Genomic DNA, 26,199 nt, shown 5'->3' with positions numbered 1-26,199 from the left:
ACTCTGTATAACCAGTGCCTCTTCTTGCAAGAATAAAATACAACAAAGACATTTCATCTGTTCGAGATCCTTATTTCAACGTTCATTAGGACTCATCTCGGAATATTAATTGAATTTCCATTACAATACACAGAAGGAAACAAAATATTGTTTCTCCCAGCTCCCGTCAGTGCATTAAAAAGGATAGAATAAATAAGTAATAAAATGAACATACCTAAAAATAACAATAAAAGAATAAAATAAGTATATAAACAAGTATTCCCTCCCCCTCTTTCTCTCTCACACACAGGCACAGGTTGCACAACAATTCAAAGTGCTGATTCTAAAAAGATAGAATGAAAGTGTACTGACAGCTGTAATACGACTGTAAGCCTATAAATCCGCAGCACTAAACCAATATGGTATAATGACACATCAAATAAACTCTTTGAATATTGACTTTAACGAGTAGTAAAGTAGTAAAACTATAAATTCACATCATGATGATTTTATGTCTTTATGTCCAAGGCTGGAGTTCATGTGCTCACTATTTTTTCTTGGAATTTCAGCAGTGGAGGAGTTTACAATCTACAATACAAAACTAACACGTAGTGGATGTTTTACTGTATAAGCTGATGCCGGTATTTTTAGACTCAGTATATTTAAATCCAGCTGGTTTCAGTAAAAAAAGATGAATAGTCAAAATAATTTTGTTCCTGGCAATGTGGAGAAGGCTTTGAAATAGCATTTAACCTTACAGTAATGTGAGATTTCCATTCACTCACACTCAGCAGTGGAACAGAATATATAAAAATCACTGATTAGAGGTTTCAGTCACTCAGACATTCCCAGATGGGGGTCTGTGGGAAAAATATTTATCAGTGGTGATCGGGGTCAAAGATTAGTAACCTCTGTAAGTTATCAGTCCAATATATGTCATGAACACAGTCAGTCAAGAGGGATAAATAAGTGGATTTGTAAGGTTGTAGATTCAATTAGAAATCCCTGCCCTGTCACCATGCTCACTAGGCTTTCAAATCCCCTTCTGTAGTCCCTCTTGTCCTCATAATGACCCTCTTGAATACACACACACAGAAACACACGCAGTGCTGTTGGTTTTGCGTGCGTGCGTGAAGGCGTGCATGTGTGTGTGTGATTAACCATTTCACTAAATGTTATTTGTTTCATAGTCTGCAATGAACCAAATTTCACTTTCAGTGAGACAGGCTAAAGGCAAGCTGCTTTAATTTGACTGAGAATTCCATGTCTGAAATAAATTACATTTAACAAGTGTTAAAATTGTACTTCTAAAAATAAACAAAGTTGAACTCATACATCAAGTATTCATACAAATACTTGTGACTGGTAGGCTACTTGTAGGCCTACCTTACTTGAGTATTTTCCATTTGTTGTTACATCATACTTCTACTCCACTAAATAAATCAATGAATAAATAGATAAATAAATCAATAAATCAATAAATAAATCAATGAATAAATCAATCAATCAATCAATCAATCAATCAATCAATCAATCAATAAATAAATAAATGTTACTAATATGTGACATAAATTGATATTTCTGTTTTAATTAGCTTCTTTATTTATTTATCTTTGTATTAATTCCCCTTATTTATTTACTCTTGTGTTCAATTTTCCTTTTTATTTATTTATGTATTTATTTTCTTTTTAATTTTTTAATTTATTTACTTGTTTTTGTTTTTGCATTTGTTATTTATTTAATTATTCATTTTTGCATTTATTTTTTATTTATGTATTTATTTTTGCTTTCAGTTTTGTTTTCATTTATTTATGCACGATTTTCCCTTTGCATTTCCCCAAGCTTATTTATTTCTGTATTATTTTCTTTTTACATTCTTACACATTTCTTTTTACATTTCTTTATGCATTTCTGACTCATTATGCAAATTAGGGGTTCTGTCACTCATCCTGTGTCATCATGGGGTCTCCCACCAGGGTTTAAATCTTAGTTTTTGGCTGATTGGTCTGTTAACTGATGAGAATCGGATCGGTTTGTTGAGTGATTTATGGTTTAATCCAAAACAAGTTGGATTATTTTGAAATCAATGCCAAATTTAGGAAATCATATATTTCTTTTTCATATATTTCGTTTCAAAGTTGTATAAGATAAGATAAGATAAGATATTCCGTTATTAGTCCCGCAGTGGGGAAATTTGCAGTGTACAGCAGCAAAGGGGACAGTGCAAAAAACAAGATGCATCAGCTAACACAGTAAAAAAAAAAAAAAAGAGCAAAAAAAGTGTAAAAAATATGAACCATTAGAATAGAAGGAAGTATAAAAATAGGAGCAGTATATACAATATTGACAATAAACAGACTATTAACAAAATTGCACAAGTGGAAAATGATATTGCACAGTGAGAATGAAATTAAATTCCACCTGAAAATATCAGGCTATTGTCAGTTTTTGGTGTGTATGTGGTCTACTGGGAGCAGTGTATGTATCTAGTATAAGCCATTACATGCTTGTTCTCATGACTCCTCAGAAAACGACAATACCATTTCTTAAAACTTTTCTTTACTTGTTTGTTTCATTGTGAGAGACAACTTCATTGCACCATGTTTGCAGCCAGTCTGTGCTGCAGCCTCTTATCCAATCAGAGAACAGTTTACTGAGAGGTCGATGAGTCTGTTGCCAGGGCGACGAACTACAAACAATAAACTACAAACCGTTTATTCACCTACGGACTGGTAACCGGTAGGTTAGTACTCATTTTATTTGATTTCTTATGTTTAAGACAACAGGTTGTGACGGAAGAGAGCTGATAAACCAGGATAGAGAAGATTGTACAGCCTATATGAGCGTATAAGGTTAGTGACAGGCTGATTTAAGACCTCGGCGATGTAAAGTGTTTTACACGTAGGTACAGCGAGCTAACAATTATGTGAATGTATACTTCTAATTAACGTAATTAACGTTAATTAACTGTACAGTTAATTTAGCCAGTTTAAAGTAAATTCCTCAAAAAGTATAGTGAGGAGGCTTTGAGGACTTGTTGCACTACGTCAGCGAAAGAGAACTTCACTACAGTCGTTTTACAGCAAGCTAACAATAATTAGTGATGTGTGGGTCGCGAACGAGCCGGTTCAAAGAGCCGGTTCAAAGAGCCGGTTCAAAGAGCCGGTTCAAAGAGCCTCTTGTGAAGCCGGCTGCTGTCCGAGAGCCGTTTTTTTATTATTAATTCAAGGCAGAATGATTTTCTCCACGCCACAAGCACTACATGCACTGACTGACTGTGGTACGTGACCACAGGCTCCGTGCTTTCCACGCTCCCCATTCATTGTCTATGTAAGCAGCCGCGCAATGCATTCTGGTAGCGTGGCGCCGGATTCGAGAAACCGAACCCTCCCCCCCCACGCCCGCTCCTCATTTGCATAAAGTTGAGGGCTAGTCTACTTTATGCAAATCACGGACATCTGACGCGACTCGCCGCCTCTCGAAACTCCCGAGAATCTTTTAAAATAAACGTTGTCGATCCAAAATAAAGACAGATTCAGCAACTGCATGGCTTATTTCTTCTTGGTGAGCTGAGCTCAAATGATCTGGCTCACTGAAAAGAGCTTGAATTCCCATCACTACCAATAATACTTACTTTACTTTACTTACTTTATACTTTATTGTCAGACAGGTCTGAAATTTGTTTTGCATAACAGCAGCTCCGTTTGCAACATCACAGAAAGGACAAAGACAATAAACAAGGATACAAACATTTAAACATTACAATCACAGAAGACAATATTCAGGGCCCTTTAACGCACATTTGATCTGGGATTAGGCTCCATATTTAGTTTAAGGATTGACTGATGCACAAAAGAGTGCTTAATGTCTATGTAGGAGGCTATTTCTATTTAACGTAAGTAACGTTGATTAACTATGCAGATCATTTGGCCAGTTTAAAGTAAGCTTAAGTTAAATTTCCTTCAAATTGTCTCGAAGACGCTTTGAGGTATTGTTGCACAGTTACTGGTAACTGTTAGCCTCTAGCTAACTGTTAGCCTCTAGCTAACTGTTAGCCTCTAGCTAACTGTTAGCTACATTAGCATCACATCAAGGAAAACCAACATCTTTGATAATTGCGTATTTAGTATAAAATTACTCAATACTATTGTATACCATTACTAAATGACACCTCTTCTGTCATCCTTTTGTTTTTTTTGTGCAGGTGAATGTGCTTCAAAACAGAGTCAAAATGACAACCATTCCCTCAAGAAAAAAGTGGTTAAAGAGCAAAGAGCCTCTCAAGCCAAAAAGGGTGAGGATATCATGTCATGACAGCGTGTATTGTAACTTCACACAGAATTAGAAGTGTCCAGCTGAACTGAATCAGACCTTGAAAGCAGGTTTTTTTCCTCATGATTTAACAGGGGCCCAATTTCCCTACATTTTGGACATTGTCCCATTCTTCATTCATTTTAAAGAAGTTGCTTCAAATGACATATTGTCCTAATAATGACCATGGCTTCCCAGCCAACATGGTTATGTGGGCCCCACATGGGTTATGCTGGGGGTACCTGGGTACCTGGGTACCAAGTGGCCATGGGCCCAAAATGGGCATCTTATCTGGGGCCCACTTGGGTCAACTAAGTTGGTCCCACATGGGCTCCCCATGTGGGCTACCTGTGTGGGTCCTAGTTGGGTCACTACTGGGAAATTAGTGCATGGGGCCAACATGGAAACTGTGGACAATCCCTCTAACAACTCACATTTCGGCCAATGTAGTCCCCATGTTGTCCGCATGTAGTACCAACATAGAACTTAAAGCTGGGACCAAGATGGGTCTTGGGTATGTTGCCCAGTTGGGGCCCACATAACACCCAGTGTAATCCTGCATGGAATCCATGTGGGCAATTGACATTGGGTCATTATGGAACCCGCGGACAATCCCATATAGGGCCCATTTTTCAGCCCATTTACTACCCACATGGGCCCCACATACAAATGTTGGCTGGGTTCTTATAGGGAACAACAATCAATATCTGACTGCAGTGTTTTGTTGGAATGACCTCAGCTCAGCAATTTTAGGCCTCTGCTTTCTCTCTCTCTGGCTGCTTGTGTCTGTACCCAGTGTAGGCGACAGGAAGTACTTTTACTTTACTCTGATTTTCTCAGGTCTAAATGAGATCAACATAAAACTGATGATCTGTTGATTTCAAGTTTGGTGATAGCTCAATTTGTATCATCCAACAAACCTTGTTTTGCTCATTGTCTGGTTATTAACAAAACTGAAGCAAATGCATGCACTAATTAATAATTAAATAGTAGCATTAATTAATATCTTAAATATTCTCTTTTTATTTCTCTATGTATATTGCTATATATATATATATATATATATATATATATATATAGTATATTAGGGCTGTCAATCAATTAAAATATTTAATCGTGATTATTTATTGCCCATAGTTAATCGTGATTAATTGCAAATTAAATGCACATTTTGTATGTGTTCAAAATGTTAACAAACGGAACTGTATATACTGCATTTAGCATAAAAAATATACTAAAATCATAACATGGCAAAGTGAAGCCAAACAGGCAACAACAGCTGTCAGTGTGCTGACTTGACTATGACTTCTCCCAAACTGCATGTGATTAAAATAAAGTGGGCATGTCTGTAAAGGGGAGACTCGTGGGTACCCATAGAACCCATTTTCATTCACATATCTTGATGTCAGAGGTCAAGGGACCCCTTTGAAAATGGCCATGTCAGTTTTTTCTCTCCAAAATTTAGTGAGTATGATTGGTACCAATGGATTCCTTGGACTTCTAGTTTCATGTGATATCAGTATCTTCAATCTAGAACATAAAAATCGCAAGAGAGAGAGAAAGGGAGAGAGAGAGAGAGAGAGAGAGACAGAGAGAGAGAGAGAGAGAGAATGTATACATGATTACATAACATTTGTATATAAAGCATTGCCACCCTTATATCCCACAGCACAATATTCAAAGTCATGTGGGTTATTATGCCTACATTTCTCCATGTAAACAAAAATGATTACATTTAGGGGAAGTCACCATCTAAGGGGACACCACATTATTCACACCTTGCCTTTTTAAAGAATAGTGTTTACTCGAGCAACTTTGTTGTCTCTGAATAATAGAACGGAGTGTATTATGAATACACACCTAACTGGCAGCTATTGAATATTGCATATACAGTAACCCCCTCTGCTACATTATTCATTTAGATTTTAAGCTAAGATCCTTCTGACCTAACCTTGAAATAGACTAAGTGCAGTTAGATGTTTCTTTGCTTCTGATGCACTGATAAAGAGGTGCCAGAGGATTGTGCGGAGAGGATATTTACCACAAAATGCTGCAGATAGCCCTCACTGAAGGGGAGCCTACTAACATTCTTTTAGCACATGAAATGAGTTCATTGAAATGTTCTTAATGCAGACGTCTGCACATATGTGTCTCAGCTGATAGCTTTAAGGTGACAGTTTACAGCTCTTGTGCTCATTATCTTTTTTTCCATTTAACAGTCTTGTTTGATGTGTTGGCTCATCACTGCTGAATTAAAAGACAGGAAACAGGCTGTCAGTGCAGTTAGCATAATAGCCTGAGCTGCTGTGTGTTTGCAGGTGACTCCATCTGTTTACAACCAGGAGATGTTACAGTCTACAGAGGAGCGCCTGGCTAACACTGACAAGATGCACCAGCCCCGCATCCTGAAACTGCTCGACATGAGCGAGACTTCGCACCACAAAGTAAATACCAGCCAATGTTGTGATACCTCCATAGCTTAATAACTTGCTTTCACTATCCACAAAACAATTCTTATGAGAGCAACCAGATAAAATGGTCAGTGAAAGGTTACAATTGACGCTGATACCTAGGATGAAACCGGTTAAACATGCCATTGTGTTATATGATGTTGTTTGAACTTAAAACACACACTAGATGCTGGTTAAACAACATCAATATCAACTGTGACAGTGACAACAGCCCACGGCAAAAGATAAAAGTTGGACCAGTGTTTATCATCTGTAGACAATCCTCAGCTGCTGACTTTCATTTTTATCTGGGGAGTCCATTTTAACATTTGAGACTCAAAAAATACCTTGAAACCTGCATTTGAATTTGACAACCTGTCTCCTCACTACAAAAGACTTCCATACCACACGGATGTACAATAAGGTATTTAAAACTGCTGCTATTAGATGTTCCCAATGTTACTTATACTGTATTTACAGTATACTATACTTACAATACAACATACAATTGGCCAAGTCAGATGTGAGAGATAGACTGAACTAATATATACATTAAGAGATATGTCTAAATAAATGAGTGGATATGGGTGACTTATTGGAAGGGTTGATGAGACCAGGAAGAAAGACACCAACATTCAAACTTCTCATGCATACAGAGCATGTGCTGTCTGCTAAGGTCATTGTACCAAAGCTGCTTTCCCTTAGTCAGCAGACACTAATTGATGGGCAAAGGGCAACCAATGTGACTGAATGCTCTGTACTTTTAGAGTCAGAATTTAACAAGGACTTGGAGCAAAATGCTATCAAAAGTTTGTGAAACGTCTCTGAAATTAATAAATGCCCCGTCATCATAATTAGGAGGACCCATTTCTGCGTCTCACCCTGTTCACATTTTTTGTTGACTTGTCCTATATGCAAGGTCATCCTGAAAACCACGAAATTGCACACTTTAATATACAGTACTATTTTCATTATGAGACTGGCAATGATGAAGGATAAATGAAAACCACTCAAGTTAACTTTTAAAGGGCATATTATTTTCTCAAATGTATAATAAAATCTTGGTTAAAGGATTAGTTCGGCATTTTAGGGAACATTCCTATTCTCTCTTGCCGAGCATTAGATTAGAAGATCGATACAACTCTCACGTTTGTCTGTTCAATATGAAGCTGAAGCCAGTAGCCGGTTAGCCATTGACATTAAGACTGGAAACGGAGAAACAGCTAGCCAGGCTCTGCCCGAAAGATAACGAAATCCACCTACCAGCACCTCTGGGACCAGGTGGTCATGTTCTGGATTATTCATGGCTTCGTTCGTTAGCACCTGAAGATACATGACGCATTTTGGTCTCATGACGCTGTCGCTCGATATAACTGTTGTCAAATTTTCTCAATTTAGCTAGTTTGGGTTGAGCTAGCTGGCTAATAAGCTAAGCAGCAGGAACGGTTCGTTTTGCCTTGAGTGAAGTGACTGATTCATGACAGATTGACGTGATGTGTCATAATCATATCAGTTTCTATTGGCCCAAAGCTAACGTGGGTGGGAGAAATTGGGACAATATGCTTGTTTTATTGGCGCAAATGGTCCCCATCTGTAGATATGTACTTTTTTAATGATAAAGAACTATTTTATAATTTATAGCAAATTATTTTACAGACCCCCTGACAGAGTGCCACGCACCCCTGGGGTCCCCGGACCCCAATTTGAGAATCACTGCTTTAAGAAATACCTTGTGAAAAATCAATAATATGAATAAATACATGTTATCAATAACTTTAAATAACCTGAATATAATGCTTGTTATAGTAGGTAAAACGGAGTGTACAGGGCTTTCCTGTATGCTTCCAAAACAGTGTGGTAAATGTTTATTATTATGCAAAATTAGCACACAGTATATATATACTGTATATGTTAAGTTGATAATAAATGTTTTTGAAATTGATAGAACTCAGGAGTACCGATACCCAGGAAATCAGAGGAATTAATTGTGTGTAACATGGGTGTGTGTGACTCCAACAACATTAAGAATTACATTCATCTTGACAGGCACATAATGACAGGGATGGTAATGAGTACTGTATGTGTTGTAATTTTAGGAAAGAGTTATTTTATACTGTTTTTGTTTTAGGTGTCCTTAGTGGATATGGATCAGCCGCTTTTCCAGCCCTACCCATCTGAGCTGGTCTTCCAGAACTTCACTCCTGCACAGACCCACACGTTACCTCTACTTCTCCACAACAATGACAAGGTGTGTGAATGAGTGATGGATACGTAAATAGTTACACTATCAACATGGCTGCTGACCTGATGATTCAGTGAAGATTAGCTGTGAAATGGAATAACAGACACCGTCCAACTCTCAGACAGCTTTGACCATAGCAGGAGAAAAAAGTTTACAGCGTGCGTGCGTGCGTGCGTGCGTGCGTGCGTGCGTGTGTGTGTCATGGGGTGTGGGTAGTACGGGGAGCAGAATGACTGGAAAAGGTCATGGGGGACTGGAGGAGATTTATCACTGCAATTTGTACAAGACCCCATCAGGCAATAATGAATAAATCATCACTTGTGTGTGTACCCGGTTCTGCGTTTGTTGCTGTTTGGAGTTTGTAATTTTGTAAAGTTTGCTTGATGTTTTTTGTCAAGGTTTCACGACAAGTGAAGCTGGAGCTGCAGGACTCAGAGCATTTCCATGTGGTCGGACCAACGGATGCAGGTAGCAGGGTTGCACCAGGACTGTCTGCTACTTTCACTGTGATGTTCACCCCAGAGGAGAACAAGGTACTGGAGACAGACTGCTCCATAGAATAATCATACACAGAAGGCTAGATTCACAGAGCACAATGAAGTATCAATGTATTTGATACACTTGCACTTAAGAGGCTGATATCATTTAGATTAGATAATTAGATGAAGTTGTAATCAGACCTGTAGGGAAGCAGAGGATAGGATATGGGTATTAATGTGAAATTAGAGAGACAATACTTTAAGTAAGCACTCCTACTGAAGACAATAATACAGCAAAAATACATAGATTAAATAGATGATATGAAATTGATAACACCTTATACTTTCAAAGGGATGCACTTACTTTGCATTCATACTTTGTGCCCAAATCTCTGGCGAAGTCAGAGTTAAGAGGTTAAGGGTCAAGGGTCAGGCATTAGGTTACACCAGCACATCCTTTTGTCGACTCTTTTACTGATTCTGTGGGAGGAAGTGAAAACTGAGAAGCAAAGGTCAACATCAAACGAAACAATGTTATATTAAAGGTAACACAATCCCTCATGTGTGTCATGGCTGTTTTAAATGTTTTTACCCTTGCCAGCAGAGTGACTCTAGGGATGGCAAAGACGGTTTGTCAGTCGGTTGGTCTACAGATTATTGCCATGGATTCCCATGAAATTTGGTACAAGGCATTCATTGTCCCCAAAGATGAATCCTAATGACTTTGGTATTCCCTTGACATCTCCTCTATCTCTACAATGCGGTTAACATAAGTTGGGAAATTTGGTAAAGATATTCATCACCCCCAGAGGATGAACTGTAATAACTTCTATCATCTGACAATTCATCTAGCGATCATCTAAATGATCATACCATCAGGTCAATTTTTTAATTTCTCCAATACTTTGGTTTTAAGATCAAATAAAGTGCTGCAGGAATGAGTCCTAAAACCCGGAAATGAGTTAGCATTTTAGCACTTCCGATTCCCTCGTCTGGAGGGCAGTGGGTTTTTTGAATGGGTTTTTAGTTAGATGCCTGAAATAAGTAATGTGGTTAACACAAGCTTAAGAGATTTTAACGTTTTGTTCTACAACATAAAAGACATCAAGGAATACCCACCAATACCAATTTTGATGTCTTTGTGTCTTAAAAAAGGCGGTTGCTAACAAGTGGCTAAATGAGACTACTAAATGTCATCACGCCGACCTGTCCGCCTTTACAGCCGCATTGTGTCTAGGGAATGGGAATGTGAGGTCACCGACAGCAAGTCGGCCATTTTTGAAGGATAAAGGGTAAGAATGCCATCCGCTGGCTGTTTACCGCAAGTGTTGAAAGCTAACTCAAAACACTACACAGTGAATAAGATTCAAAAGCTGAATTGTAGTATATATAGTATAGAGTCAGCCCCAAACTTATTGGTATGGGTTATGGGTTTCATTTTGCAAGATACCGGTGGATTAAATATGCAGTATTAGCCAATGTTTTCTTAATATTCAGTTAACATAACCTTAGCTAGCTTATCTTTGTCTGGCTGATTGTGTAGTTGGCATTTGACTCGTAGATCTTAATGTACATTAACATATTTTGAACTGCTGACAGGTGTTCACTAACGCCAAAACACAACTGTGACCGTATGTCTGGCTAGCTGTCAAGATCCTTGTAATTCGTAAGGATCAATATCATTAACTAACTTAAATGTTGTAATGTTGGCCCCTTTTCCTCTGTCAGCTTCTCTTTATATGGGCATTTGTCTTTCACACATACTTTATACATTTCTGATGATGAACGATTGACAGATGACAGATGAATAGACCAGTGATATATAATGACAGTCTCACTAGCTCCGTACACTACCCTCCAAAAGGGTGGCGCGCCGCAGAATGCTTGGCGATTCCCCTTCTCTATACTTGCGCTCATGTGACCGTGGTGTAGTTCGTTTGTAGCCTAAACGTTAGCTTTTTACTTCTGGCGATTGCATTTACGCTTAAAAGATCACAGAAGTGGTGTTCATTTGTGAAGATTATCTTGCTGAACAAAACATGTAAGTATCAAAAATGCTTGTTTGCCGCAGAGCTGGTTTTCTGCAATAATCCCAAAACCCAACAGAAAAATCCCGTTGACTGTTTGTCGAGGGAACCCAGGGGCGATGCTAACTTCCTGGTTGGCCTACAAAAAATACGTGATCCCTGCAGCACTCAATAGGTATCAGGACAATTTCAGAAATAGTTTAAGAATATGGAAATAGTAGTAGGCCTATAGTGGTTATATTTAATGAGTTGTGATTTTTTTTGTGGAATATTATTTTAAACCCTGGAACACTCTTTACCTGCAAAACAAAAAATGTTCCCATCAGCCCCAGCTGTACTTTGTGTTTAATTATAATAAGCAAATGTTAGCATGCTAATACACTAAATTAAGGTAAAACATTATACCTGCTAAACATCAATACGCTGGTATTGTCATTGTGAGCATGCTGATGTTAGCATTTAGCTCAAAGCATCGCTGTGCCTAAGTACTGCCTCACAGAGCCACTAGCATGGAGTAGACTCTTAGTTTTATTGCAGTATTTTGTGGCTGCTTTTCTAAGTAGTGTACACACGTTATACTGTATAAGAAAAGTTTAGGTTCAGTAGCTTATTGACTTCAAATCAGAATGTGTGTGTTTGTGCTTGTGCTTTTGTCTCCATCCAGGACTAACCTCGAGGACAGGCAGGTGGCTCAGCATCACCTAACAAATCCTATAATATGTGGAGCTTGAGTGTTTGACACATTTTTTTGGTCCATCTAGGACTACCACTACATACTGGTTTGTGTGACAGAGAGGGAGCGGTTTGAAGTCCCAGTCCGTGCTGTTGGGCCACGTGCCATTCTTGACTTTCACGACGAGCTCTATTTACCCGCCTGTCCTGTGAAAGCCTCTACACAGAGGACTCAGCTGGTCCGCAACATAGGAAAAGGCAAAGCCAAGTTCAAGCTAGACACACAGAGGTGAGAGTCACTACAGGATGGGCTTATGTGTATTGGTCTTTTGTCTTTATGTCTATATGTCTTTTGCGCATACTTGCCAACCCTCCCGATTTTCCCGGGAGACTCACGTTTTTCAATGCCGTCTCCTGGTTTCCTCCCAACATGACAATTCTCCTGTATTTCTCCCGATTTATGACAAATTTTCAAAGCTTTTTTCCTTATCGTTATCATAACCTGTTTCAGGCACTATTCAGCGTGTATAAGCCCTACTGTTTCCACCCGGACAACAATACAGCTACACCAAATGTTGTTTCCTGGCAGAAAAGAGCTTCTCGTGACACAACGCGATTTGATCTGCGCCCGCCACTGAGTTTAGCGCACATCACATGCTTATTGCTTAACCCCCTCGCTTTGGATTTCAAGTCCTCCATATTTTTGAGGTCTCAAGGTTGGCAAGAATGTATTTCAGTGATTTATTATATTTACCATACAGCGGATATAAACAGTTGTATACATTAATGCACCAACCCAGAATCCCAACTTGACAGCAAACATTTTGCTTAGCAACCTTTTCAAGAACTGTATTACTGTACTTGGTGATAGGTACACATTTAATTAACATTTACTATAATTACTATTGATTACAATTAAAAGTTTTATTGAACATTTGGGTTTCCTCTGTCAGTTTCTAAAACAACATGCTTTAACTTCTACTTTTTATGCCACCTTGTGAAATTCTATTCTATTTTATTTCAGCCCTTTCTCAGTGACACCTTCCTGTGGGACTCTTGATGTGGGCGAGAGCATGCAGGTGACTGTGGATTTCAACCCCATGACAGTAGGAGACCATAGCCAGTACCTGCTTCTGCACTACCACACTGGTGAGAAAATAGTGACGCAAATAGCTAAAAGAAGTTATGACCACAGCATCTGATAAAGCTAGTGTCAATCGTACATTTCCTGATTTCTCAGAGCTGTAGTGAAATTTCCCATCTTCTGTCATAATAAGCATTTTCAGATTTTTTTTATAATAAGAATGACCTTTATGCAGTTTGTTTCTCATCAGCTGTAATTTTCCCACTCAGAAACTAAATTCTTGTATACTCTAAATGCCTCCATAGAAGAGAGGCGGTGAATTCTCAGATGTTCCCTCCCTTATTTGTCAGAATGAGTTTCTCAATCTGTCTGTCTCTCCTCCTGTGAAACACTGTGTCACACAAAAAGATTTCATTTGGCTTCATCAAAATCTGACAATTGTGTCAATGTAACTTTTTTCTTTTGTAACACACATATACAGTATGCACACACATCATGAACCCATAGGAGTGAAACTATAAGAAGTGTCACCTAAACAAAGTACATTCTCTCATTATATCTGTTACAGCGCGGTCCACACATGCACACACGTACATACAGCAAACACACACACACAGATGGATGGAAGCAGAGATATTCTAAAAAAATCTTGCATAATCAGCAGTGTCAAATGGAGTGGAACTAAAAGGATGAATGTGTTTACTATAATCACTGAGGTAAACACCATAATGAGATTCTCTTGCTGCAGCAATGGTGACCCTGAAGCAGAACGGGACTGCTAAACAGGGCCCACCATCGACACACACACACACACATACACAAAACAATAGTTACTGTAGTTTCCTCAGTCTAGCTCAGGCTTTGATGATAATGGCTGGCAGACAGACATTCACTTTAGTCAGACGAGAAGCCACTGTGTTTAATTCTGTACTTTCAATATTATTGCATGTGTGTGTTTCTACTGTGTCTGTGTCACATTGGGGCAACTGTGTCTCAGAGGTAGAGTGGGTTGCCCACCAATCGCAAGGTCGGTGGTTCGATCCCTGGCTCTTCCATGCCACATATACTTACATATACTTAAAGGTGTAATATGCAAGAATTAAGTAAAAAAACAATGTATGCAGTGATACAAAAATAATCCCTCTCAATCTTCACTTATGCCCCGCTAGAAATGTGTGGCGGGGTCTGTTTCTACAGAGACCCTGCAACCCCTTGCCTGTATTTTCTCTTTTCTTCTTATTTGCTTTACTCGGGACGCTTGAGGGCATCTGCAAACAGCCTTTGGGCCCCACAGCGGTGCACTGGGTGTGCAGCCCGTTCAGGTCGTCAAATATTGGCCCTTTGTCACGCCCCTCGGCTTCTGATACCAAGGCCCTTAGCTCTGTCAGATACAAAACATCCGTATTTCACGGAGGGGAACGGGTTGTGTTATGTGCATGTGTTCCAGTCATCCCCCTGCTCCTCTCTGTGCTGTGAGTGCAGCTATGATCGGTGTGTGTGAGCCATAGCCAGCAGACAGGAAGCCTGCATTCATTAAAAATCCGGCAACTCGCCACCTTCTTTATTATGCGGAGCTGTGTGGAGTTAGTTGTGTGTTTTTTTGTGTTTTAGAACATAACCACCATGAAAAAATTAGAAAATAACTTTTTATTTCTCTGATACACTGCTTTGTTCTCACCAAGGGCACTATCTCTTCAGTCACTCAATAGCTTGCTCAACCATCGCTGCTCTCTCTCTCCCTCTCGGCTCGTTGATCAGTGGAGGTGTGGCCAACTTTGAATGCTGTGTGTTTACAGGCAGCAACTGTGTGTGTGTGTTTGTGAATGGGTAAATGCTGACATGTAGCCAGCGCTTTGAGTGATCGGAAGACTTTAAAGGCACTATATAAATGCAAGTCCATTTACCATTTACCTTATCATTGTTTCCCATCGGTACCACAGACCTATCTGTAGCAGCTCAGCACAAATAGATTCCCAAAGCTGGTCCAATTAACTGTGCATTGTCTCCTTTCTAATTGTCTTCTTTTTGCAGCTTGATTTAAAACCTAGTACCTAGTGTGTATGACTGTATTTGCTCATATGAATATTAGGGATGTTCCTAACGACTAATTTTCCTGACGTTTAAACTTAGACTAGTTGACTAGTCTAAAAGTAAGAAAACACTCAGAAAACAGTCAAAATAGATCACAATTAAATCTGTCAGGTTAATCATTGTTTATAAGAGCCATTTGAAATCTTTAATCACATCAATATCCAAATCTTATTATCAATGCCGCTGAAATCATTATGCCCCCAGTGTGTAATTGATTACGACGTCATTTGCATCATTGATTTGCAGGACTATAATGATGTTTTAAACGGCTTCTTATTTGTGTTGGAAACCAGTAAAATAAATGGTCTGAAGTACACGGACAGTGTGGTCACAAGTTGATCTGGCTGCCTTCTGTTTTCAGAGCAACTGCTGACTGTATGCTGTGTGTGTTTCATGCTACAGCCACTATTAATTATCGAGATGATAGTGGCGCACAGGAATAGATTCCCGTCTTTATCTATTTTCCCACAATAGTTTAAATCCCATGAAAAATATTTTTTTTTTATGTTGAAAAGGGCTGAAGAGTTCTTCTACGTGACACATGTTCACTCAAACAAACAAATATGTGTATTTAGAAACTTATTATATTATTATATTAATTTACAGGAAGAGCAACGTTGCTCTCTTCCTGTTTACAACAGATTCATAATAAGCAACATTCAACAAACAACGCGAGTGGACATGTTTCCTCAAACAAGACTCCAAAGATGATTCCGGTATGTTTGACATTTTAGTGAAATACTAAACAAAGAGGCATTCACGAGGACAGCTACGTATTCTTTTCCTGCTTTCAACAGCTGTCGTAACTACAACAACCACAGACGCGTTACACAAGTTACACCCAGTTTGCTCATATCAGCAAACTTTCCGTAGTTCACCCAGGAGACCGGTGTTCCTGTCCGTGTGAAACCAAAAGTCATTGTTGACTTATTTTGAATTACGTAGGCTAAGTTAAGTTACATAACAAACATACTTATTTCAACCCAAACCATGATCTTTTCTTTCCTAAACTTAACCAAGTAGTTTTGTTGCTTATACCTAACGAAGTAGGCCTGTTCCCTAAACATAAATTGTTTCCTTGGTGGTGGCACGTGAATTGTAATTGTAATGCGCTGTTAAGAAGTCGTGGTCATTTCACGTATTCCAGTGAGATCACAATTGGTTAGACCCAGCACTGCCGCTGGCCACCAGCCCAATGTGACCCCACGGCGCGGGGTTTGCGCTGTCTGAATTTGATTTGCTGCTCTCCCCCGACAAAGTACTCTCCTGGCGGCGGGAAGGAACGAAACAAGAAAACTCTCTGTTGCTGCTGTTGTACAGGTTACAGAGAGTTATAGAGAGTTCAATTTACAGTGAGGATCAAATAGTTTCAGAGCAACTGAATTCAATTTCATAATATTACATTTATAAATTCAATTTCAAACTAATTCCAAATAAGCTTCCATGGCAGACCAGAGTGAGTCAATGACTTGATGAGCGGTAACTTGCATAGTTTATAATAAATGGTTTATAATACAACTATATTTATTATGTAGAATTAAAAAAATAACTTAGATTTGGGACATTGATTGCAAAGTCTGGGACAGTTGCCCGGTTAGGAATGCGCCTCACAAACCCGGTGTGTGGTGTAATATTTGATGAAATGCCAGCAGGGACTGTGGTCTAAGAAGAGTCTTGGTTTGGCATTGCTTATAGGTTACCATTAGTATCTTAGTGTGCAAGTTTTATTACCTTCCATCTTCTCTTCCCTCTATCTCTCTCAAACACACACACACATAGTGAGCAACGCAGCGATCAGCGCTTGTCTCTGTAACGTTAATTGTCGCAGCCCTCAGTCCAAAAGTTAAGATTTATTGAGAAGGGATAGATGTAATCATTTCTAAAATGTTTTTATGAAATATTCTGCTTCAATCCATATTTGTTGGTGTTTAGCCTTTCAAAAACGACTTGAAACCAAAAACCCTACTCTCCCGCACGCATCTGTAGTAACATGGTAGTCTAGCATGACAGACATTCGAAGCTTCATTCCAAAACATCAATCGAAGCTTTGCATGTAAAAGAAAGGACATTTGATTCAGCCCAACTGCTGGCCAAACCAGTTGATCAGGAGGAAAGAGGAAGTGGTGGCAGGCGGGGGCCAAGAGAACACGGTGGGGTGGAAGTGAGTCAGGAGCGGCTGATGAGCTCAGATCAGAACGGAGAGCCTCCGCTGCTGCAGGACGAGCAGCAGCTCTCCACAGCAACAACTAAGACAGCATATGTCAATGTGTAATTTAAATGTGTACATAAATAAAATAATAACAAGTTTAGCCTACCAGTATGATGTCGAGGGTAGCAACGTTTAATCAACTAGCCGACTAATCGCACACACCCCTAATGAACATGGATGGTTTTGGATTCAGAAGGATCTTTTAACCTTGGATGTAGCAGATGAGTAGATATTAGTAGATTGTGTTGGTATATGTGTGAGTCTTTGTGTCTGCCTGAAGACAGAGGTGACATGAGTAATGGTAATAAGAGGAGAATCTATAACATCCTTCGGGAATTGGGCTGTGAACATAGTGGGGATCTAACCCATGATGGCTTCTCAAATTACGTCTTAATGGGCTGAGCATACTTACACCAAACCACCACTACTGTATCTCTGGTTGCCTCTGGTTGTCTGCATAGTACATTGTTGAATTTGAAAATTTAGTAGACCGGCTCTACCTTTTTCAAATAACTAGTCAAAGCTTGATTATTTGCATTCCAAAGCACTCAAAAACCTGTGACTGGCACTACTTATACACCAGTGTGACTGACAGTATAATGCCAGTTTAGGTATGCCTTGTAATCATAAAGATTTTGCAGTAAATGTTGTCATTCCATGGAAACAAATACCCAAAATGTTACTTCATGGCAACTGGTTGTACTATGTATGCCTTCCAACTTTGTGTTTTTGTGATAAATCTGCTAATTTTTGATGATCATGTTAGTTTTCTTTCGAGTGGTTCCTGGGCTCTCCCCACACTTATACCTGTGCTTGTACTGTAGTTTTATTTCAGGGTAGCCTTGGTTGCCTTCACAATTAGCCAGAATCCTTAATATCAAAGGCAAAAAGACGAAGCTTTTGACTTTTCCTGTTAACACACGAGGGGATCAATTAGAGGTAAAGGGAGAAAGTTGCTGGAAAACAACAGTGTATTGCAAGAGATGATTTAACTGGGGCTTAGTCTGTTGAAAATGTTTTGTATTTATTTATTTTTTTTACTTCATCTCACCGTTTTGAACACCTTACATGAATTCAGGAAATGGCATAGCAATTTTTTTTAATCTCTTTTAATAACTTGGCAAACTAAACCCAATTTGTTATGATGGGAAAAGAGCAATTAGTCTCACATTCCATGTGTACTCCCAGCTAAACATCGGTTGCTGAAAATAACAAACATGACCGGCTCGGTTGATTAACCAAGGGGATGCTTCAATCAGAACCAAATCAGCCTTACTCCCGACTCAAGCCGGCCACATCAAAGTCTCCTCCAAAGCTAATTTCAGCTACACAGCTCCCTAAAAGTCACCTAGGTAGAATAATCCCATGGTGTTAAACAAATACAGTAGAACAGCTGTGTACCATGCAAAAAAAAACCTCGACTTGAGTTCACCCTTGTTAGCTATGCATCACCTGGGTGGATATTCCACGGTGCACTACCCCCAGTTTTATTGTGAAGCACTGTGTGTGTGTATGTGAGGGAAAATTCAGTAGCGTGCTGACAGTCATTCTGTTATCAGTCCTGAAACTCTACCACAGCAAAGTCACCTTGTGAAAAAACTGCCTGTTTATGATTGGATAATGGTGGATAAGAGCCGAACTGTTCTGATTTTAGTTTTATATTCATCCATTTTGAGTTTATCATTTAATTATTGCGAAGCCATTTCCCAGAGCAGAGAGAGACCCGATACAGTATTTATGTATAGCTCTTTAATGATGATTGTTTTGCGTAAAAAACTTCAGGATCTATAACTCTGTCTGTGGATAAATGTTTCGTTTGTGGACTGTAAAAGTATTCATTGTTTTTTACCTGTGTGCGTGACCTTAAAGTGGCAATAGGCAGAATGTTTTTCGCATCATTGGGCAAAAATTCCATAATAACCTTTCAGCATATTGTAATTCAAGTGTTCTGAAAGAAAACTAGACTTCTGCACCTCCTCAGTTTCCAAGCTTTAGAAAATCTAGCCTGTGACGGGAGACTTTGGCCAATCACAGGTCATTTCAGAGAGAGAGAGAGCATTCCTATTGGCTGTTCATTCAACAGAGACAGCTGTCAATCACTCGTAAACTCCGATCAAACGGTCAAACTAGGCAGCGCTGATCAAATATGAATACAATTCTGTTCCTATAATGTCTATTTCTCATGTAAAATATTTTCAGAAGCATCTTGTAGTGTACTGTTTAGCTGTAAAATGAGAAAGTTTGCTGGTGCTTGATATTTCCTCAACTGACCTCAACATGACTGCCGGGTCAATACTTTCTCATTTTACAGCTAAACAGTGCACTAAAATATGTTTCTGAAAACATTTTATGCGAGAAATAGGCATTACAGTAACAGAATATTGATTCATATTATCAGTGCTGCCTAGTTTGACCGTTTTATCAGAGTTAGCGAGGGATTGACAGCTGCTCAGAGACGACAAGGCTCCAGCTCGGCTCTGATTGGTTGTTTTCTTCCGGTATGTGAAATCTAGGAGCACCGGAGGACACAGAGGCAGATTACCTGTCTCATGCACTACTGTCAGGATATAGTGACCATTTTATAAAAAAAACTTTGTTTCAATCATATTTGCTCCAACTTGCCTACTTCAGCTTTAAAGGAGCAGGGACGCTGACTGGCTACGTAAACAAGCAGGTCTGCTGAAAGAGTGGCAACAGTAACGGCGCTCAGCAGCATTAAGCTTTTATAATGGGAGGGCCAGCCCAGGTCCAGAACACCACTTACAGCCCATCAAGGGACTGTCATTTTTAATTTAGCACCTTTCCCTGTCTCCCTCACGCTCATGTATGTTTCAGGTCAGCACGCTGCAAAAGGCTTTACTCTACTGAAGGGGCCGACTTCAGCATAAGCTGGCTGACGGAGCCCGTGTGTGTGCATGTGTGTGTTGCGTGTCAATTTTGCGTGTACGCCTTAACGCGGGTACACACTGTCTTTATTTCCCATTGTCAGTTAAAAGCCAGTGCAGCTTTGAAAAATAATAGTTTGCTCAGCTCTCTTGTTTTCCACCATGGTGTGTTAGACAACCCTTGTTCTCTCTTAAAAGTGAGCAGAGAATCTGTGCTGCTCCAGTAACCCCCCTGCCTCCATCACACTCACACACACACTCCTCTCCTCTGTCACTGCTGCTGATTTAAATGAAAAGACGGACAGCTCTTAGGGAGCGCTGAGGCATCTGCTTTGACAGGGCTGTAGCACCAAGGGGACTTCAGCACAGCAGCCTTTTAGAAAAGCAGCACACTCACTCACACGCACACACAAACAGCAAGCGGCTGCATATAAACAAACACCCAAAAGTACAAGCGTGTGCGTCCACACACACACACTCATACTGCATAGCTGCTGTTTGTGCCGTAATCAAAGGTAGCTGAGGGGGTTGAGAAGTTCTCTCGCTGTGTACATAGAGAAATTATGGGAAGAGAAAGCAAGCGAGGGGGGGGGGGGGGGGGGGGGGAGACGGGTTGGTGGACAGCGATGATGAAAGCTTAGCAATAAGCTGCAGCTCTCCCTGCCTGTCAACTGCTGTCATAGCATCCGGATGCTGGGAGATAATTGCTTTTCGCTCTGTATTCCCCAATTCTTCTTTCTCTCTCCCTCATTTCCTTCTATCACTCATCCTCTGTCCTCTATGTTGTCTTTTTCTCTCTTCTTCTCCGTCCGATGATATCTCACAGCTCCTGCTAGTCTTTCTTGCTGAGCGAAAGCCTGTGGAACTGTGCCAGGCTTTTTTTGTATTCCCTCTTTCTGCCTCTAGGTACTGCACATGATGGAAATCTCAGTGATAATTGGATCGTTGGAAGCGAACGCGAGCACTCCTTGAATTTGAATATGTGTTGTCACTGTAGGGCACGTATGGTCATCGTAAGCCAGTCTGCATTCTTCACAGTCTGGTTTGTTTTTTCACTCAACCAGGACTGGGGTCAATTCGTTGTTGATGCATCTGAAAGCTAAATAAGTCACACTGACTGGGAGAGTTTTACTTCCACTGAGGCTTTCATGTTACTCAGAAATGAGATGTCTCAGGTCCTAATTAGTAATCACTTCTGCTTACTCGTGTTCAAGCCCAGGCAGAGATGGATTAAAAGCTCTCCTATGCAGACTGCATTGAGCAGGACTTGAAACCTAGTTGGATGGCTTATCTTATAAAAATTCAACACAATTGCTTATTACTGGGGAAAATAAATCTCCTGGAAACAGTCAGAACTTTGGTTGATTCGTAATTGAGTCTCTTGGTTTTTGTTTGATGGTGTGTAGGTTCTTATGAAGTGGAGTGCCTTCATTGAATGACTCGTCTGGTGTTACTGACCAGGTCTCGTGAGAAAAAAACATCCTTGATTTCAGATGGACTGTGCTCATTAAGTAAAGGCTGAATGAAGAAAACAAATAATACATTTGTTAGTATATATGTGGCACACTCCAATTTGGATTATGTCAGGTTTACCCCTTATTAGCAGGTTGTTAGCCTGACACAAACAAGGATGGATTGGATTATTCTTGCTGTTTCTTTGGGGCTGCGGAGTTGTAAATCACTCACACATTTAGAATTAGTAGCTGCAGTTTTCTCACCAGAAGAGCCACCTATAGGAGAGGAAGGGAATAGCAGCAGTAGTTCAGACCTGACATGTTGATGATGCAACGGTACAGGCAAAAAAAAGTACATTTCTGCATGTATAATAGTTGTAGGCAGGCAATAAGTGTTAACCAGGGTTAGATCCCCAGTTTGGGCAGGGCCATGGAGTGGAGTTTTCCCGTTTTCACGCAGGTTCCCTCCAGGTTCTCCAGTTTCCTCCCATTACCAGAACATGTGTCCCGATTAATCGAATGATTATCCATAGTTAATCGCGATTAATTGCAAATTAATTGCACGTTTTTGTATCTGTTCAAAATTTGTCAATTTACACTTTTCAACATGAGTGGGCAAATATACTTGCGATATGCAAATGTATGTATATATTTATTATTGAAAATTAATTAACAACACAAGACAATAACAAATATTGTCCAGAAACCCTCACAGGTGCTGCATTTAGCATAACAAAATATGCTCAATCATAACATGGCAAAATCAAGCCGGACAGGCAACAACAGCTGTCAGTGTGCTGACTTGACTATGACTTGCCCCAAACTGCATGTGATTATCATAAAATGGGCATGTCTGTAAAGGGGAGACTTCTGGGTACTCATAGAACCGATTTTCATTCACATATCTTGAGGTCAGAGGTCAAGGGACCCCTTTGAAAATGGCCAACCAGTTATACATATATATATATACACACACACACAATAAAATGAATGTCTGGCTCAGTACAAATCTTGGTCACAATACATTATAACTAAACTTATCAAAAATGTTTGCTTATGTTAAAAAATGATAATATAAAATGCAAGCAAAAACAAAGCAGAAAATATCCCTAAATTTCTGAAAAAAGCCAATCAGACATTCCCCAAACAACCACAAATAAGCAAGCTGCTGTTTTCTCCGTGTTTATGTTTTTCATGTGCATGCACGAGGTTCACATTTTACACCTGTATCATTTGTTAGCTAAAATAAACAATAATAAAACACCATTGTGCCACATGGCTCTTAGTTACACAAATAGATACAGTATACAGCTTAGCATGAGGTGGTAAAACACCAAATGTTAGCTCATAAAGAGCTTCTCAATGTATTTGTAATTTATTTCAGTATCTATAAACAACATTAACAGTAACTATACAAATGTGTAACACTTATTGATTACAGGCAACATTTCAGAAGCTTATTGCCTGTACATGGCACACGTTGATGTTTATGCATTCGAAGAACAACCTGCTGTTGGTTTCCTTGCCGCGTGCCGGTGGAACTGCAGGTCCAGAACTGCATACTTGAACCTGCTGGCACTGCGTCTTTGCAACTGGATGATATGTGCTGTGCCCCATTTTTGGTGCTTTGCATCAATGACACTGTGTCCTTGTTTATTTAAACATTGTTTGACTCACATCAGTGGAAGTGCAGAGGTGCAATTTCAGATCTCAACATTTTTTGCACTGTCAAACCAGAGTCATGTTTCTAATCGTCCGCCAAGAGCAGGATTTTACTCAGCGTCCTGCATAGCAACCATCAATCCTCTCAAGTCAGTTGAATAAACCTGCATTCCAGAGAACTTGTAATTCATTTTATTCACTCCGTTCAATTTTGTAAAGTAATTAATGGCAAGTCTCCATGGCTGTTTTGGCTAGAGACGAGCTTTGGAAAGCACAACAATTAAGTGAAATACCCATTGGACTCGTTGAATTGCACAGTTTGCAAAAGAGAAAATCCTCCATGTCACTTTGATCTCAGCTTTGATTTCTAGTAATTCGATTGACCAATGTATCTGTGTTTTCATTTACACTAGGGAAATGTAATATCAAAGAAATTATGAATCACAGAAACATGGAGAGGAGAACCCTGTAGTGTTCAGAGTATTCAGAATTCAGACATCCCCTTATTTTGTATCCAAAATGCGAAAGAGTTCCCTGTGTATGTCGAGTGGGACTTGCTGGAAATTAGTCCTTATTTGAAAATTGTAACCTCTGCAGGTATACAAATATAAATAATCCCATGATAAGCAGTGTGTTTCTACAGACTAAAAGCTCCATTCCTTATGATTTGCATGTAAACAAACTCTCACTACATTTACATAAGCCCTTGTTCTTGGTGGTTTTATGGCAAAACCTTGTTTTGCATCTTAGTTTTGTTGCTGCTTATTGTTGCTCTTTCTCTCACTGTTGGAAGTGTGCACACTGTGATGGTGGCCTTGTTACCACTACAGAGACTCATTAGATGTCCTATTAACCATTAAGGACTTTGTCTCTTGTGGTTTTTAAACTTTTACTCCAGAGAATCATACTTTGAAATTGTTGTATTGCGGGAAATCATATTTACCTTAAGTCTACATCTACATTATGATTTAAACATTTCATATTTATTTCAGCCTGATGTATTTCCCTTCACTGGAACTCAGAAAGGCTTTGGCAGCATAATAAAGTATGTTGTTTTGGATGCCAGTTTTCCAGGATATTTTGAGAACCATTTTAATCTCTCTGCGAGGCTCCATTTGATCCAGATCCAGTCTTTCAAAGCTAGACTTTGCAGTGTGTCCTTGACTGCACTGTGAGTTTCTCCTCTATCTGCTGCCCACATTAGGCCTGAGACTCCCAGAGGAGCAGCAGTGGCTGCTCAGTGGGTAGAATTGTTTTGTGCGTTGAATACTGTATGTGCAGTATATCGGTGTGTAACTGTCTCTACCCCATGCAACTACACTTTAGGGGCTTTAATTAATGCAATAAATATTCCCAACTTTACTATACAGTAGTATATTGATGTTCCATTTGAGTGTTGTATTGCCTATTGTTTATTGTTATGTCTCACTGATTTTAAAGTGGCTATCCTTAAGGTTTCAGTTCTGAAATCTTTTTTGTTGTTGAGGTTGTCTTTTTATTTCTTTATATGTCGTCAAGGTGGCCTGCTTAATCGCCCCTGCTTTTTTTTAAATTATTTTTTTTTAAGTAATATTGTTTGACTAAGATTTGATTTAGAATTTTTATTTGAGTGAATACAATGGAACTGTGCTCGGCTCGAAAATGAACAGCTTTATCCGAAATTGCATACTATGCACTACATACCCAATAGGTGTTCTATCGTTCAACATACTTTTGTGCGAATAAAAAGTAGTTTTTATCTTTTCGGACACACTGAGCAGTAATTTACGTCGTCACTTCCTGAGAGCTTCCTTGCCGGTTGGAGACGAGTAACCATGGTAACCCGTGCCAACCTCATGTAACCAAAACGACGATTTGTGAGAATCAAAGTCTGTACTCTTATACTTACATTTAAATTGGAGCGTAGATGATGTTACAGAGCTGTCCGTCAACGTCCATTATGCACGTTGTCATCACTACCACATTGCATTCTGGGATATTTATGCTGCTGTAGTATCCAGCGTTGGAAATATAATTTAATTTGCGTACTATTGGTTTCATATTAAGGTTTCAGACATACTAAATTATCTGACACACTGTTTTAGCGATCTAAATATCATGTTAGTATGGAATTTCGGACGCAACCTAGCAGTCTTGAGTCTTTTTGTTGATACATGAGCATAGAAACAGAATGAAAAAAATATATCACATGCTGCCCTTATTTGTTTAGAGCATGTGGACAGATCTTACACATTGTGCCTTTAAGAACAAATATTATGGTAATGGGACCACTACAGAAAATGAGATTAACATTTAATATCCAGGAATTCACATTAAAGACTACAACTCTACCGGTATATCTGTAACAATTTGGCCACAATTTAGCACATTGTCCAGCGTTATACTACGTTTCAACCACAGATATAAAACATTGTCTTGTATCCATGGTTTCGACCTAGTCTTGTAAATGAAGCTAGCAGTTTGCTAGCCTGGTTTAAGACTTCTGAATTGCTGCCAACATCTCAGATGTTTTCTGTGATTCAGTTCTATAAATGACTAAATGTAAATGTAGAAATAAATGTGGGCTTATAGGGTACAGATTTGTGGCTTTACAGTATTACATTGATTGTTTGATCTTGTTGTCTGTTTATAGTGCATACATAGTGAATGCGGAA

The 26,199-nt window shown here is 39.3% G+C and overlaps 1 protein-coding gene across 4 annotated transcripts in view; it reads left to right on the top strand.

Moving 5' to 3' along the window:
• The first annotated feature begins 2,653 nt into the window (after nucleotides 1-2,653).
• The window catches only part of hydin (HYDIN axonemal central pair apparatus protein), a 108,951-nt gene continuing 85,405 nt past the window's right edge, over nucleotides 2,654-26,199 (top strand). For all 4 annotated transcript variants that reach the window (XM_037766591.1, XM_037766593.1, XM_037766592.1 and 1 more), the window contains exons 1-7: nucleotides 2,654-2,722; nucleotides 4,184-4,273; nucleotides 6,609-6,734; nucleotides 8,869-8,988; nucleotides 9,381-9,515; nucleotides 12,250-12,449; nucleotides 13,185-13,309. In XM_037766591.1, the coding sequence (XP_037622519.1) occupies nucleotides 4,211-4,273; nucleotides 6,609-6,734; nucleotides 8,869-8,988; nucleotides 9,381-9,515; nucleotides 12,250-12,449; nucleotides 13,185-13,309 (769 nt within the window). In that variant the 5' untranslated portion in view covers nucleotides 2,654-2,722; nucleotides 4,184-4,210. The remainder of the gene's footprint in view (nucleotides 2,723-4,183; nucleotides 4,274-6,608; nucleotides 6,735-8,868; nucleotides 8,989-9,380; nucleotides 9,516-12,249; nucleotides 12,450-13,184; nucleotides 13,310-26,199) is intronic.

Source organism: Sebastes umbrosus, chromosome 4 (assembly GCF_015220745.1).
Source record: "Sebastes umbrosus isolate fSebUmb1 chromosome 4, fSebUmb1.pri, whole genome shotgun sequence".
Lineage (NCBI taxonomy): Eukaryota > Metazoa > Chordata > Actinopteri > Perciformes > Sebastidae > Sebastes > Sebastes umbrosus.
Note: the sequence above shows the minus strand (reverse complement) of the source record. Positions and strands in the feature narration are given on the sequence as shown.